The 14921-nt window shown below is 38.3% G+C and overlaps 1 protein-coding gene across 3 annotated transcripts in view; it reads right to left on the reverse strand.

Annotated features, from left to right (window-relative positions):
- Positions 1-14921, reverse strand: part of LOC136866258 (bromodomain-containing protein 2) — a 709923-nt gene that overhangs the window by 351233 nt on the left and 343769 nt on the right. For all 3 annotated transcript variants that reach the window (XM_067143061.2, XM_067143058.2, XM_067143060.2), the window contains exons 13-15: positions 8828-8973; positions 8576-8732; positions 7805-8324 (exon numbers count right to left, since the gene is read on the reverse strand). In XM_067143061.2, the coding sequence (XP_066999162.2) occupies positions 7805-8324; positions 8576-8732; positions 8828-8973 (823 nt within the window). The remainder of the gene's footprint in view (positions 1-7804; positions 8325-8575; positions 8733-8827; positions 8974-14921) is intronic.

Below are 14921 nucleotides of genomic sequence, written 5' to 3' on the forward strand. Positions count from 1 at the left end.
TCCTCAGGAGGCCTGCCTAACAGGACCTGCACCACCTTTAGATGAGAAAGAAAGTTTACTTTAGTTAAGAAGTAATCACGGTTGTAGCTTATAATATAGCAGGCGAGATCATTAACAAGCTGATCATTTAATACCACGTAACTCGGGTCAGTATACCGTTTTTTTTTTTTTTTGGAGAGAAGTAGATCTAAAACATGATAAAAACAATCCAATCATAAATATTGTTTTACTCGCCAACGTACCTCACAAATAATAATAATAATAATAATAATAATAATAATAATAATACCGGTAATAATATTATATTACGTCCCCACTTAACTATTATCGGAGATGCCAAACAAAACATACTATGTGTTAATAAAAAATGGAGACAAAGAACGTACAAAATTAAACAATATGATAGTAAAACATATTACCGCCACACTTGTAGATATCCATAAATGCGGTAAACTTCCCATCGTGGAACTTCTAGCACTATGTGGGCACTTGATAGCAAACCTAAGCTAAACAATGCAATCTCTCTTATCTCATTTACAGCTGTTTAGGTAAATCCTGATACGTGCGATAAATGTGGAGAACAAGCATGAAATATACTGAAAAAATAAGGGTTTGGCTAACTGTACCGGAAGTACAACCACCCGTTTATTTAAATGAAACGCCTTGGAGAATGGATCTAAAATCTAAAACTCACAACAACTAATACAAGAAGTTTGGACATTTCTCTACAGATGTCTCTACTATAAAGTTATGTTATGCCCTCTGGTGTGCAGATTGACTATTAAAATTGTAAAGTAATTTTGTATTCAAAGGTTTCCTCAAATGAACTGATTATTCTTTGCTTTAGGCATGTTAAAGTTTACAAGACTTCCATCTAATCCCGCAGACTAAGATGTGGGCCCATAGAAAATTTTGTGTATTTATTTTTCAGCCAATCCACAGTGTCTGGTATTTATTTAACGACCCAATAAGAATTGGGGCTGTGTCCGACCTTAGAACAGAATTTTCTGGAACTTTCTCCTCGGGTATAAAAGCTGGCACATTTTCGGGCCAGGTGTCTTATTCTTTGCTCCAGTCTAGTGTGTGCATGTATGCAAAGGAGACGAAGGCGTCTCATCCATCTTCGAGATTTCCATCAGCTCAAGGTAATAGCAGATCCAATCTAAAATCTGATAGTCTTTGAAAACTAGCTCAAGGGAAAGGTTTCCAATCTTTAATAATGTAACTTTAATTTTCTAAAATGTAAATTTCAAACAAGCCAAAGGGACTTAAGCGAAATCAGGAAATAGAGAGTGAGCTACCCTCTTATGTTCCCTGTCAACTTGATTTTGAGGCGACTATGATTTTGTAACATTTTTCAGTTTGTAATCTTCGTAACTTAAATATTTTCTCCATCTAGCCAGCTCAGTAGTATAGGCTTAGTCTCTGTAACTTCGGGCAATAAGCCCAAATAGGGTTTTAAGCTTTTCATTTCAATTTTGAAGGTACGCAAGTGTCAGCCTCCTCACCATTTTGATTTTTGGGCCAGTAACTTTAACCTGTTGTTTTTCGGAACTGCCTAGTAAAATGGGTACTCGATACTCCTGTTAAACTCTTTTCATTCTTTTCAGGTAAAGATGTTAAACTATTGAGCTTTTAAAATAATATATACTGTTTTTTTTTTTTGTAAACTGTAGGATGTCTCTTTGATAGGCCTGGACATTTCTGGAAATAGGTTCCTAAGCTGTAAATTTTACAGAGCAAGGACGCTCATTCTATTAATGTAAAGGTTGAATGTTGCCTCTGGAAGGCTGTAATGTTATAAGGTGCTCTTACTAATGGTATAAATGAAATTGGGAGATCCATCTCCTTGATTATTGATTGAATGGAGCAGTAATGCTCAAGTAACATTTGTAAATTGGGAGTTTTAAGCTCAGATTGTTAATTGGCAATTTGTTGATTATTCTGATTCTTCCAACATTGTACCTTAAGATAATGAGCTAGTTCTGTACCCAAATTCTTGCTTTCTTAGCAAAGCAGAGAAGAAATTGTGCCATTGCAAAGCAGAGAAGAAATTGTGCCATACATTACAAAATGAACTCCAGTTTTCCCGCTCATCCTTCACTCCAGCAACACTCTCCATTACCATTTCATTTCATCAGACAGTCATTAATCATTGCTCTAAAGGAGTTCGACAGGCCTCGGCAGCCGGTACAATTCCTATCCTAGCTGCAAGATGGGCGCTTCATTCATTCCATCCCTGACCCGGTCAATGACTAGAAAACATGTTCTAGGTTAAAAAAAAATATATATATATATATATAAAAAAAAATTATAAAATGAAACTCTCCCCCCATAATTTTACTATCTACAATGATGCAACTCATCGGGCAACAATTTACTGGTGGAATGAATTATATTGCGATCCGGTAGCTTCAGCATTTGCATCACGTCTTACAGATTATCTCAAAATACATTGACTGGAACAAAACTTCTGATCATAATAACCAGTGAAGGATGTGCTTACCAAAATAAAAACTCTGAGATCGAATGCATTATATTTTCAGTGCGAAAATGCATAAAAAAATTAAAAAACAGAGATATCTTGTTACAGAGCACAGTCAAATGGAATGAGAGAGTGTGCCTGAAAGGACGTGACATTTATCTTCCAAAATATTTTATAAAAGCCACCACAGATGCAAGAAGAAAACCATTCCCGTACGACAAGAAGTATATCAACTTAGATTTCATCAGGAATTATACATCGAAGGAAATCCAATACTATGAATCTATTTAACTCGGAAGGGGGAATGAAATGAAATGGCACATGGCTTTTAGTTCCAGGAGATCCGGCTCGTCAGGTGCAGGTCTTCTGATTTGACGCCAGTAGGCGACCCGTGCGTTGTGATGAGGATGAAATGATGATGAAGAAAGTGCATACACCCAGCTTCCGTGCCAGGGAAATGAACCAATGATGGTTAAAATTCCCGACCCTGCTGGGAATTGAACCCGGGACCCCTGTGACCAAAGGCCAGCACGCTAACCTTTTAGCCATGGAGCTGGACGGAAAGAGGAATGGCAATGCTACAGTAACACGGTCACAGCACTTCAGTAGTTTGAGGGTAAAATAAGATATGAACTCTCATTTGACGATGAGTTTCAAGATGACCTCTGAAAGTCAAGAAAAGTTAGTCCTGTGAACATTTACAATGGTTCGATTCCAATCTGGGTGAGAAAAGGGCAACATTTACAGGACCTAAGTCAGGTAATCCCAGAGATTGTCACCAGTTTTATGACAAATTGACCCATTAAGAAATGATTCAATCATTGCCCTTATTTGCTTCTAATGATGATTGCATACTTGTTTATTCTGCTTATTTCCCTAGTGCAAAGGCTGAACAAGATAACACTAAATTCAGTGATTTGATTAGCGATTTCTGTATAAAATGCTTTTATAAGAAGTAAATTGAGGTAATTATGAGTGGAATGGATCATTTAAAATTCTTTTTATGTGAAACAGATTCATTATTAACCGTTCTTTCTTTCTCATGGAAAACTTAACAAAAATGACATGTGGTATTAGATCAAGGCCGTTGATACCTACATTAATGTATCAAAGTAACTTTTTCTAAATGTTAAGATAAAAGCCATATCATCATCATTATTTCCCCTTATCCAGCTCCTGCTGGGTTGGGGTATTTAAAACACTTCTCCCTCTTTCCTTCCACCATTCCTCTTCCATGATCTTGTTCCAGGCTTAAGTTAGTCCTCTTATGCCAAGCTTCACTGATTCAATCCACCATAAAGCCATAATGTTCGTCCATCCCTTGTCCCGTTTCCCTATGGAGTCGGGTATGATGTGAGAGGAATCTGCCGTGGCGGGTTTTTATGACCGGATGCCCTTCCTGACCTCAACCTCATCAGAGGAGTTTATGAGATGAAATGAATGACGGGATATATGATAGTAGGAAGAGGGTGAAATCCGGTGCCGGCACATAGCCAACTCCTGTCGAATAGCACCAAGGGGTCTGCTCAAGGCTTAACATCTCCATCCGACGGACGAATCACCATCAACAGCGTCGTATGACCTCACTCCATATGAGCACTGCGGAGAAGTTTGGAATTTAATGCAGGCTTTTGGCATGCAATCTAGTGATTAGAAATTGTATACCACCACCTCCCGTACCCTGCCGGCCAACATTCTGATGGTGAAAATTTCTTTGACCAACGGGACTCTAACCGGCTAACTTCAGTGTCACACCGTTTAGACTTCAGAGCCTTAACAATCATAGCCACCAGCGAGCTACCATAAAGCCATAATAGGCCTAAATAATCAATATTATTTTATAATAACGAACATTTTATTATTAACACTAATACAGTAAAACCTTGTTAATTCAAAGTCGTTGGGATTCAAAAATCGGACTTCAAATTACATGTTTGAATTAACCGCCAACTCGTAATTAAGAAATGCCGACCCTTGCAGAGAGAGAGAGAGAGAGAGAGAGGGGGGGGGGGGGGGACAGAGAGACAGACACCAAGCATGATTCAAATGATTCATTTTTTTTTTGCTTGTGGCTTTATGTCACAACAACACAGATAGGTCTTATGGCTACGATGGGATAGGAAAAGCCTAGGAGTTGGAAGGAAGCGACCGTGGCCTTAAGTAAGGTACAGCTCCAGCATTTGCCTGGTGTGAGAATGGGTAACCACGGAAAACCATCTTCAGGGCTGCCGACAGTGGGATTCAAACCCACTATCTCCCAGATGCAAGCTCACAGCCGTACGCCCCGAACTGCACGGCCAACTCGCCCGGTTCAAATGATTCAAAGACGAGGAGAAATCTATGCTGGCTCCCCTGTGCAAGTCCTTTATTCATTTGATTGCTGTACTGTATGCATTTTGGATGTTCTGTACTTGCACGGATAGTAATCGATGCCCTTAAACATTGTGGCTTATCGAACTTTCCTATGACGGGGGAGAAAGTCTCTCGCTTCCATCTGCATTAAGCACAGTACAGTGACTATCTTTGTGCGATTACCTGCCATGGCACTCCTCTTGTAATTCAGAAATGCCTACCCTTCCCAGGTCACAAAGTATTCTAAGACCCTTTAATGCATGCAGTCACCTTGATTATATGGGCCCATAGACGTATTGCACAATATCAGGGTTTGTGCAATATAATTGATAGTGTGTATTTAATATTGAAGGGTTGAGCAATATATTGCACGAAATCAAAAACATTTGAAACATATGGCACAAATTGCAAAATACTGTGCCGTGTGTTGGCAATATTGTGCAATATCCCGTCCTCCCGCCAGTTGGTATCAACGAGTGGGGGAGAAAGTATCGTGATGGCAGACAAACAGGAGGAGAAAATGTTTATTTTGGAGTTTATCGAAGTGTACCATGGCCTTCCGACTCTATCGGACGTTAAGAGCAAAGATTACAGTAATCGCGTTAAAAAAGGTGAACAGAACGAGGTGCTTATTGAGAAATATCGCGAAAAATACCCGAACGTAGACAAGCAAAATGTTATTTTTAAAAATCAGTTCTCTGCGTACAAACTTCCGGAAGGAAGTGAACCGGCTTCGTGATGCACAAAAGATTGTTCACCAAACAAAATACCGGAATGCACCGACTATATATTGCCACGCATATTGTTCGTCTATGACCGCTTTGCACAATACTGTATACTGCACTACCATCAATATTATCTCCACATGATGCTATTTATTGCACAAACCCAATTGTTGTAGAATAATATTGTACATCTATGGGCAGCTAACAATATTATAAGTTAAAAACTTCATTTTCCCGTATTGAACTGAGATTCACAATTGAAATATCAAAGAAGGTTCAACCTTTTCAATACAAAACGTGTTGTATAAGAAGTTCACAACATAATATTTATTGAATAATTAGGACCGGTTTCGACGCTCACTGCGTCATCATCAGCTACAAAGATCAACAAATAGGCAAAGTACATGTCATGAATGATTTACATTAATAACTCTTGTATGGCTGAATACAAATGGTAAACTGCTTTGTCATAAAAGCTAGGAGAAACTTGAGTAAAATATGATAATGTGATGTGACACATAAAACATAGTGGTTTGATGGGTAAAAATTATGCATAAAATTGAACTGATGCTATGAACATGAGAGTCTGAATATGTAAATCATTCATGACATGTACTTTGCCTATTTGTTGATCTTTGTAGCTGATGATGACGCAGTGAGCGTCGAAACCGGTCCTAATTATTCAATAAATATTATGTTGTGAACTTCTTATACAACACGTTTTGTATTGAAAAGGTTGAACCTTCTTTGATATTTCAACAGCTAACAATATATTGTACAATCCATTTTGCACAATAATACTGCACGTCTAGGGGCCCCTTAACAGTTTAAATATTTCATATGCCATGGGAAGGAAAAAACCTATTTTCGAAACGTATCCAACAAGTGCATTTACATTATTCAAACAATGCACTTCGATACATAACTGGCAAACATAATCTCACGCAAGGAAAGAAAAAACCATACAATTATAAAACGAGGACAAATTATGCTGACTCCCCTGTGCAAATGCCTCATTTTTTAGCTTACAGTACTATTTGCATTTTTTAAATGCCTTGTACTTGCATGGAGTGTGCCCGACGCAGTTTAAAATATCGTGGCTTATCGAATAATCCTACGACGAGGGGAGGAAGTCTCTCGATTCCGTGTGCATTGCAACACAGCACAATGACCCCCACCCTTGTACGATTTCCCGGCCAACACTACTCTCCTTTAAAACTTTTAAGTCCGTTTGGGCCTGGCATTAAAAAAAAAAAAGTTTCATCGGTAATATTGTTTGGTGCATACGAATTGATTATATGAGCCATGCTTTTTTGCCAACTGTCAGCATTGCCAGTGTTCACGGATTGTGCTTCCCTGCACACTGCCTGCTACGTGATATTGTGGCGTTTCTTCAAACGCTCAATACAAAAGAATAACGATTTTACTTGAACTTAGCAAATATGAAGTACCAAGTATGGAAAGGTACTCAAGCATGTTCCGAAGGACGCGTTCTATCATGTCGCGTATAAATTTTGAATTTAAAGTACCCTGTAAAATACTATCTTTTAAAAAAATGTAAAGGCAGTTTTGAATTTAAGTCTGAATTTCGGTAATGGGAACGACATTGTTCTTCGAATTACGAATCAACCGTATTTCAAATTAAACAATTTAAATAACATGCAAAACCTTATCTCATGTTTCCAGGAACAAGAGCTTTATCAAATTAGGCGAGACTTTGAATGAACCGATTTCAAATTATTGAGGTTCTATTGTATTGCCATTTTGACTATTATTTTCATTAATGCATTGACACAAGATGGCGACAGCCGCAAACATCCGGCTGCATTACAACACAGTACGGCTTCAGCACTAACAGCTCCTTTCCAGGCTATTTAGTATATGCCTGTGTCTGGGATGAGGTTAGGGTAACTTGGTTACAAAACTAAGCGACAGCAATTATTCAATTATTCAAGACAGAGTGAACAACCGGAGTATAAACAGGTGATGGTAGGTCACCCAGTGTCGGAACAGGTTTCATGAAATAACTGTAGCTGGATTCATTATGACACTGTTAGGGTCATACAAACATTTTGGACCAATATAATACTCTTCTTCATAGTGTGTGCCATGCATCACCATCTTATCTGGGAAGTCGTTGCTCTCCACTTGTTTCCTTAACTTAAATAATTCCAGTTTGCTTGTACTACGTAAGCAAATGGTGTGAAATATACATAAAGATAATACAGAAATGAGAGCTTACCTGGAAGTTTATTAATATCAAGACTGAGCTGCCGCTTCTCATCATACGACATTGGCTTAGCATTATCTTCGTCTTCAGAGTCAAATGCCATAGGGGGTGCGACGACAGCATTCTTCTTTTTGCCACCATTAGGACGAGCATTTGTTTTAGGCCGCTTGGGCTGTGCGTTCCCTCCAGGGGTCTTTCCTGCCCCTCGCGATGCCTTGCCTTTAGCAGTCTTTGTTGGAACTGGTGCAGGAACTGCTGGTCCTGATGGTACAGCATGGTGAGCACTCGTGGGTTTCGTCACACTGTGATGCAACTCTGACGGCATTTTAACGTCCCCAGCACCTAACGCAACACTGGCAATACTAGCACCTACCGTGTCATTCACTAGCGCTGCTCGAGCGTCTTTAACACTACCAACATGTTTGTCCGTCTTTTTCTTCTTCTTCTTTTCCTTCTCTTCCTTCTTTTTCTTCCCTCGCTTCACAGTGCTCTCTTCCACTAATTTACGCATTTGATCTTGCATGGCTTTTAGCTGGAAAAAAGAAATTTTAATTTAATATTTCACAGTGATGTGCTCACAATTTTAAATATAAGTATACATTAATCCTTACTGCCATAAAATTACTATATTACTATTTTATCTCCAACATTAGGACAAAAATATCTTCAAATACACTTGTGGTATTGAACAAAAGTACAAACATGTAAAACATTACAATTTTTTAAAAATAAATCAGAACAAGATACTTCTATACACATTAACACAACTAATAGTCAACTAACCTGTTCTTGTAACAGTGCTAATTTTCGTACTCTCTCTGCTTCAGAATCGTCGGATTCAGAGGATGATTCAGAGCTGGACTCAGATCCTGATGTGCTCGAGGATGATTTTTCAACACCAACTGCTCCAGCAAGGGGTTCATCAGGTATCTTGGCGTATCTATTAAAGAGACGACGAGTGAAAATTTACTCAAGATAAAGCAAAAAAGACAACAGCAGAGTAATTAGAAAGACACCAATGACGAATTAACAAACCTCATCTCAAAAACATCCTGGAGTTTGCGCGCCATAGCCACAACATCATGGTCGGGAGGGTTGTACTTGTAACAATTGGTGAAAATTAATCTAACATCTGCAGCAAATTCTCCAGCGGTCTTGTACTCTCGATTATCCATCTTTTGCTACAAGAAATTCAAAAGGATGTAATTAAGATTTGAAATAAAGGAAATGTCACAGCATTACAACCGGCACATACTACATTCAAAACCACCATTAAAAAACCAGAACAAGAAGATTAGAAGAATCAGTTAACAGAAAAATACACATCACAATGAAGCTTACAATCTCAATCAGAATATGTTTTACGCTCTGAAGAGGTTCGTTAGTGGCTTTTTGATTAAGTTAACACTATTGATGAAAGACAGAAAATTTATAAATTTAAGCTAATGCATTCTGTTTTATAATCTTTGGCCTTTCCGGGCAACTGCTGCCCAGGTGGCAGTGATTACTGTTTTAGGATAAAGTGCAACTTGGATCTATCCTAAGCTGCTGCTGCAAAGTGAGATGACCTGTCTGTATTTGGAGTGAAATGATAATATAAACAAACAGTAGCTGTACTGATTGACTTTCTTCACTGTGGTCACTGTTTCTTGGGTCAGACTAGTCAATAGGTATTATGAGCCAGACTGTACTCTTCAGTTCATAGTCAGGGAATAAAATCCATAACAGACAAGACAAGAATGAAACTCGTGGTCTCTAAGCTAAAGGTACACATGGTAACCTTTAACCGAGGGGCTGATTCATGCTTCTAAAATCCTATCAAATTACATACAGTTATATTACATATGGTTCTATTGACGGGCATGATCTTTCAAGAAAGATGGAATAATTTATATTCATTCAAGATCTTGCAAATTATTTTCAGAGTAGCAGACTGATGATGCAGCCAATGGGACGAAAAATAACTGGAGACTGAAGGAACAAATTTGACATAATCCTTACAATACAAACCAATGGCCGTAGCTGTGTTGAAACACCGGATCCCGTGATATCAATTAAATAACACTTGTATGTTTTATTATTCATGCACCTATTCAATACAATTTTAAAAATTAGGACAATGTCCTTATCAAAACTGATGACATGAAATTAATATATTAGATGGTACATGTTTCGCCTATCATTAGTAGGCATCATCAGCCATATGTTTCACCTTAGGATAGATCAGGTACCTGATTGGAAATAATTTATGAATGCTGTTAAAAACTATATCGTTTAAAATGTATTGGAGATTGTTAACCCTGGAACTGGCAGTCGTCGCTATCGCGACTCATTTCCCTGTTACTTAACCGGCAGAGTCGCTATCGAGATGCATTACGCCAGCGCTGACTAAATTCGAGATATCGCCTTGACATTCAACATCTTTATGCATCATGTTGAAGAGGAAACTCTACTCTATAATACAGCATAATTCTGAAGTAGTTTAGTGTGACTGTGTGTGCGGTATACACATGGAAAAACGAGAACGCTTTGCAGACTGTCATTCTGTTTTGCATGTTGTGGTTGTCCGATGCGCATTTCCTTTCGTGGCGCAAAATTATTGAATTGTAAGGAAGTAGTTAAATTCGTAAATGTTTGTTTGATTTGGACGGCGAAGGTGATAGTGGCGTATTTTTAGAAGGAATTGACAATGATTTTGACAATTCGTCACGTAGTAGCGAGTTATATGAGCATAGGCTAAGTGATTTTGACACTGATATTTACGATGATGTGGAACACCATGAACCAGCCACTGATGATGATAATGATAATGACGGTAATGCAGTTGACCAAACAGAACCGAAGTGGACAAGAGTCTATCCTCCAGAGCCAAAAATAAAAGTGGAAGAGAAGTTCAAGGTTCGAAACGCAGGTGTACGAAATTGACCTCCGGGAAACAGTTCTCCTCTAACATATTTCTATTTGTTTTTCTCCAATGCTATCTGGAATCATTTCGTGACTGAAACAAATAAACATGCACAGGGAATTATTCGAAATAAAATGAATTCCGGAAATATGGGTCCGTATTCTCGTCTGCAAAGATGGGTTGACGTTACAGTATCAAAAATTTAAAATACATTTCTCTAGTTATAAATATGGGTCTGAACCCTAATAACAATATTGAAAAATAGGGGTGCACTTCAAAATCGCAAATATTTTCATATTTTCCTAAAGTCATGTCACTAAAACGTTTCGACTGGAAAGAAATATTCTATAACGTGTTGGTAATGGTAATTTTTGATGCCTACATACTCTATGGTTTGAACACCGACAAACCCCTTGAACATGAGGAATTTATGGTTAGTATTGTCAAAGGTCTTGCAGATGAAGAAACTCTTCAAAACATCCCATCTGGACTTTCAGGAGAAATGGGACATCAGCTGGTACGCCTACCAGGGAAAAAACTGTGGTTGTACCCTGTCTGTTCGACTGCAGAGAAAAGTCACATACCCACTTCTGGTGCCCAGGATGTAATTGTGGTGTCCATAAACAGTACTATCATAAATTAATACATTTTTGGAGGCCTATGAAAGCAGGAAAAAAGTGGAGCCACCCCGAAGGTAGCAAGGAAGAATCTGACTAAGTAGACTCACGTTTTGGTGCGATGTGCTTGTGTTATTTCAGTTCTATTTTACTTTACAATACTTCAATGTAGTAAAATCTTTCTACATATTTTTAATTAGCATAAAATTGTGCAAATTTTTGTATACAGGAAAATCTTCATATAATGTTACTTTTTACGTACACGTTGCCCAGAACTTTCGGATTATTTTGGAATACTTAGCGTGAGTTGAATACTTCGCCCATACTGCTTCAGGATACTAAATTAGTAAGTTTAATTTCCTACTATAGTAATCTTCGTCCTTTTCTGAATAAAATGACACGTTATACATGAAAATAAATCGAAAAACAACATTTTAATGAATTTTTTAAAAGTTGCTTGCAAAACTCTCCTACATTCTTGATGCTTGAAGGTAAACCGCTTGCCGGTTCCAGGGTTAAAAAACTATTACAATACAAAATGTAGTATGCTGTTATTGATATCTCCGAAGTTAAGCAACACTGGGCGTGGTCAAGATTTGGATGGGTTGCCACGTGCTGTTGGTGGTGGGGTAAGGGAATGGAGAAGTGGAAAGGAACTGGCCACCCTACTGTGCATAAACGGCACAGGCACACTTCAGCGGAGGGTCACACCTGCCTTCGGACAGAATACACAATACAAAATAAATAATAAATACCTGTCAATAGACACTAAAGTACAACACAATAAAACTGCGCCAGAAGCCACATACATTATGAAATCCCGTTCCAAATTAAAAACTAAAGAAGAATGATCAGTACTTCAGAACTGCTAAAATAATCATCAGAAACTGCATAAACAAAAAAGTAAAAGGAGTCTGGAGAATCCTACTCAACGAATCCGTCTATCAAGAGATTGACCTATCACGAGTAAAATGCAGAAGAAAAGAATATCCACAAAATTCAGAAAGATCTCAACGTTTTGGACCAGATATATCAGAAGCAGGAAACAAAAATAAACCTAATACACTTCTTAAAACTCGCAAATTTTCAGTACAAATGACACACAGAAGGCCTACAGAGATTTCAGACAAATTGACAAAATTACTATTGAAACAAATAAAAATGACCCCCACAGATTTTCAATGGGGTTCAAATCAGGTGATTTTGTAGGCCAATCCAGATGTAACAGGGTGGGAGTGTTTTCATATATCCAGTGACATATATGCCTAGCCCGATAAACTTCGCTGATGTTATCCTGAAAAAATCGGGTTATCAATACCATACTCATCATGCAGATATTAACTGAAAGGCAACACCTGATCATCAAGAATATTTAAATAAACATGCTGGTTCATGTTAGTGGTTACCTCAATGAGCGGGCCCAATCCAAGATACAAAAAACGCCCCCAAAACATCCCACCTCCGGCTTGAACCTAACCACGCACATATCCAGAGTGAAATGCTTTATTCAGCCTTCGGTGTACCCGTGATGTGTGTCGTAGGTATACAGACAAAAAAATATGATTCATCAGACCACATTACTTTCCGACAGTCAGCTACTGTCCATGTTTGAGGATTTCAAGCCCATTGAAGATGTGCAGTTTTATTTGCCTGTGTGAGCAATGCCCCCCCCCCCCTTTTGCCACTCTTGTCACATCCTTACATCTACCCATGTTGACGTACACTGTCCGCTTGAAACATCAGTGTCTCACTCATCGCTACTGCCTTATGCTCACGTAGAGGCAGTGTGGGTGCAGTTGAACACAGAACTCATTCGCTGCGCCATCTCTATAGCCTTAATGATCCATCCGTGCGTGCACACTAGGGAGACTATAATTTTTGTCCAGTGAGCCTAAGTGGACTAAGAAATATGATTAATGGAATGGTTTAGTGTCAACACACACAAAAAAAAATTAAAAAAAAAAAATAAAGCATTGTTTTTGACAGGACTGACAAAATTCTGAAGTTAGAAGTGTTGACCATTATATAGGTCTAAACTGATGGATGTCAACAGGCATCGAGTCCAGGCTTCATTCAAATTATTACCAGAAAATTGAAAATCGGCGAGACGGCTGGTATGGGGTGTGGTTATGTAGATACATGCAGCTTACCTCCATTAAAGGTGTCTCAAAAGAGCTCAAGATGAGGACACAAATTTACTTACCGTAATGAATGTCAATGAGCATACAAAATGAAAACTGCAGATTAGATGTTACAAATCATAGAACAAAGGAAATGTTAGATATGATGATAGAGGAAGGATTAATCGTGGTCAACCAGGCGGATGAACGAACGTACTTCATACACTCAGGATGTAGTACTACTAACTTAATATTCTATAAAGGACCTAATATTACATCGAATAATTATATAGTATGCAATTCAGCAGATGACGCCCCTAAAGACGCATTGCCCAGTTGTAGCCAATTTTCCCATTCCAAATGCGATGAATAGAATTAAAACCACAGAAATCAAGTCTCACGACAGCTAAGAAACTGCATATTAAGCCAGAAGAAAGAAGAATGGAAATAATTTGATAATCACATAGAGAGAAATGACATTGATTCGGCTGCCATGACACTGGAAAAAAAATATTCAGTCTGCTATGGTATACAATGAAAAGGAAGAGCTCGCAAATGGTTTGAGGTAGAATGTTATGAAAAGAGACAGATTACCCTTCTTGCGCTACGTACAGCCAAATCCAGGCATAGTTTAGAGGATATAAAATACTTACAGTCATATCAGAAAAGAATATAACAATCTACTGAAGATTAAAAAAAGGATTACATGGAAAAGGAAACAAGAAATATGGTAGAAGAAGCCAGAAAGGACCCGTACATGGCATTGAGGCCATGGAAATCTCAGAGAAATAGCAAAATAGACATAACAGTTGGGGAAGAACATTTCAACAACATTCTCAATATTGATAAAACCAAAACCGCATATGAACCAATCAAAATGAAGACATGCCTAGCGGAAACTGAAACCTTCACAACAGAAGAGGTATGAGACAATAAAATCTCTAAAAGACAAGAACGCACCAGGTCCCGATGGCATATATAATGAACATATCACAAGGCTCAGTTACCTTATAACTTCAAGCAGTCACGGATATGTTAAACCTATGCTTAAAAGAGGGCAACATACCAGAAATATGTAGGATCTCAACAATTAAGATACTATTTAAGGGGAAAGGCAATCAATTGGACTAACTCCTACAGGGGAATTGCCCTGGAAAAATGCATATTGAAGATACTCACAAGCATTATCACGAAGCGAATTTCCAAGGAAGTAGAACACAGGATTCCGGAAGAACAATTCGGTTTCTGAAAAGGCAGGAGCACTCTCCACACCATTAACAACTTAACTGATGATATAGAAGATACATAAGCTTTCGATACAGTAAACAGACGTATCCTAATCTCAAAGCTGGAAACAATAACAGGAAGAGATAAGCTCACTGCACTGATTCATAACATGATGACAGCCAATTTCATTCAGATCACAGATGGCATAACCACATCGAAAACAGTAACGCAGATCTAAGGCGTCCTACAGAGAGACCCAT

Source organism: Anabrus simplex, chromosome 3 (genome assembly GCF_040414725.1).
Source record: "Anabrus simplex isolate iqAnaSimp1 chromosome 3, ASM4041472v1, whole genome shotgun sequence".
In the NCBI taxonomy this organism is placed as follows: Eukaryota; Metazoa; Arthropoda; class Insecta; order Orthoptera; family Tettigoniidae; genus Anabrus; species Anabrus simplex.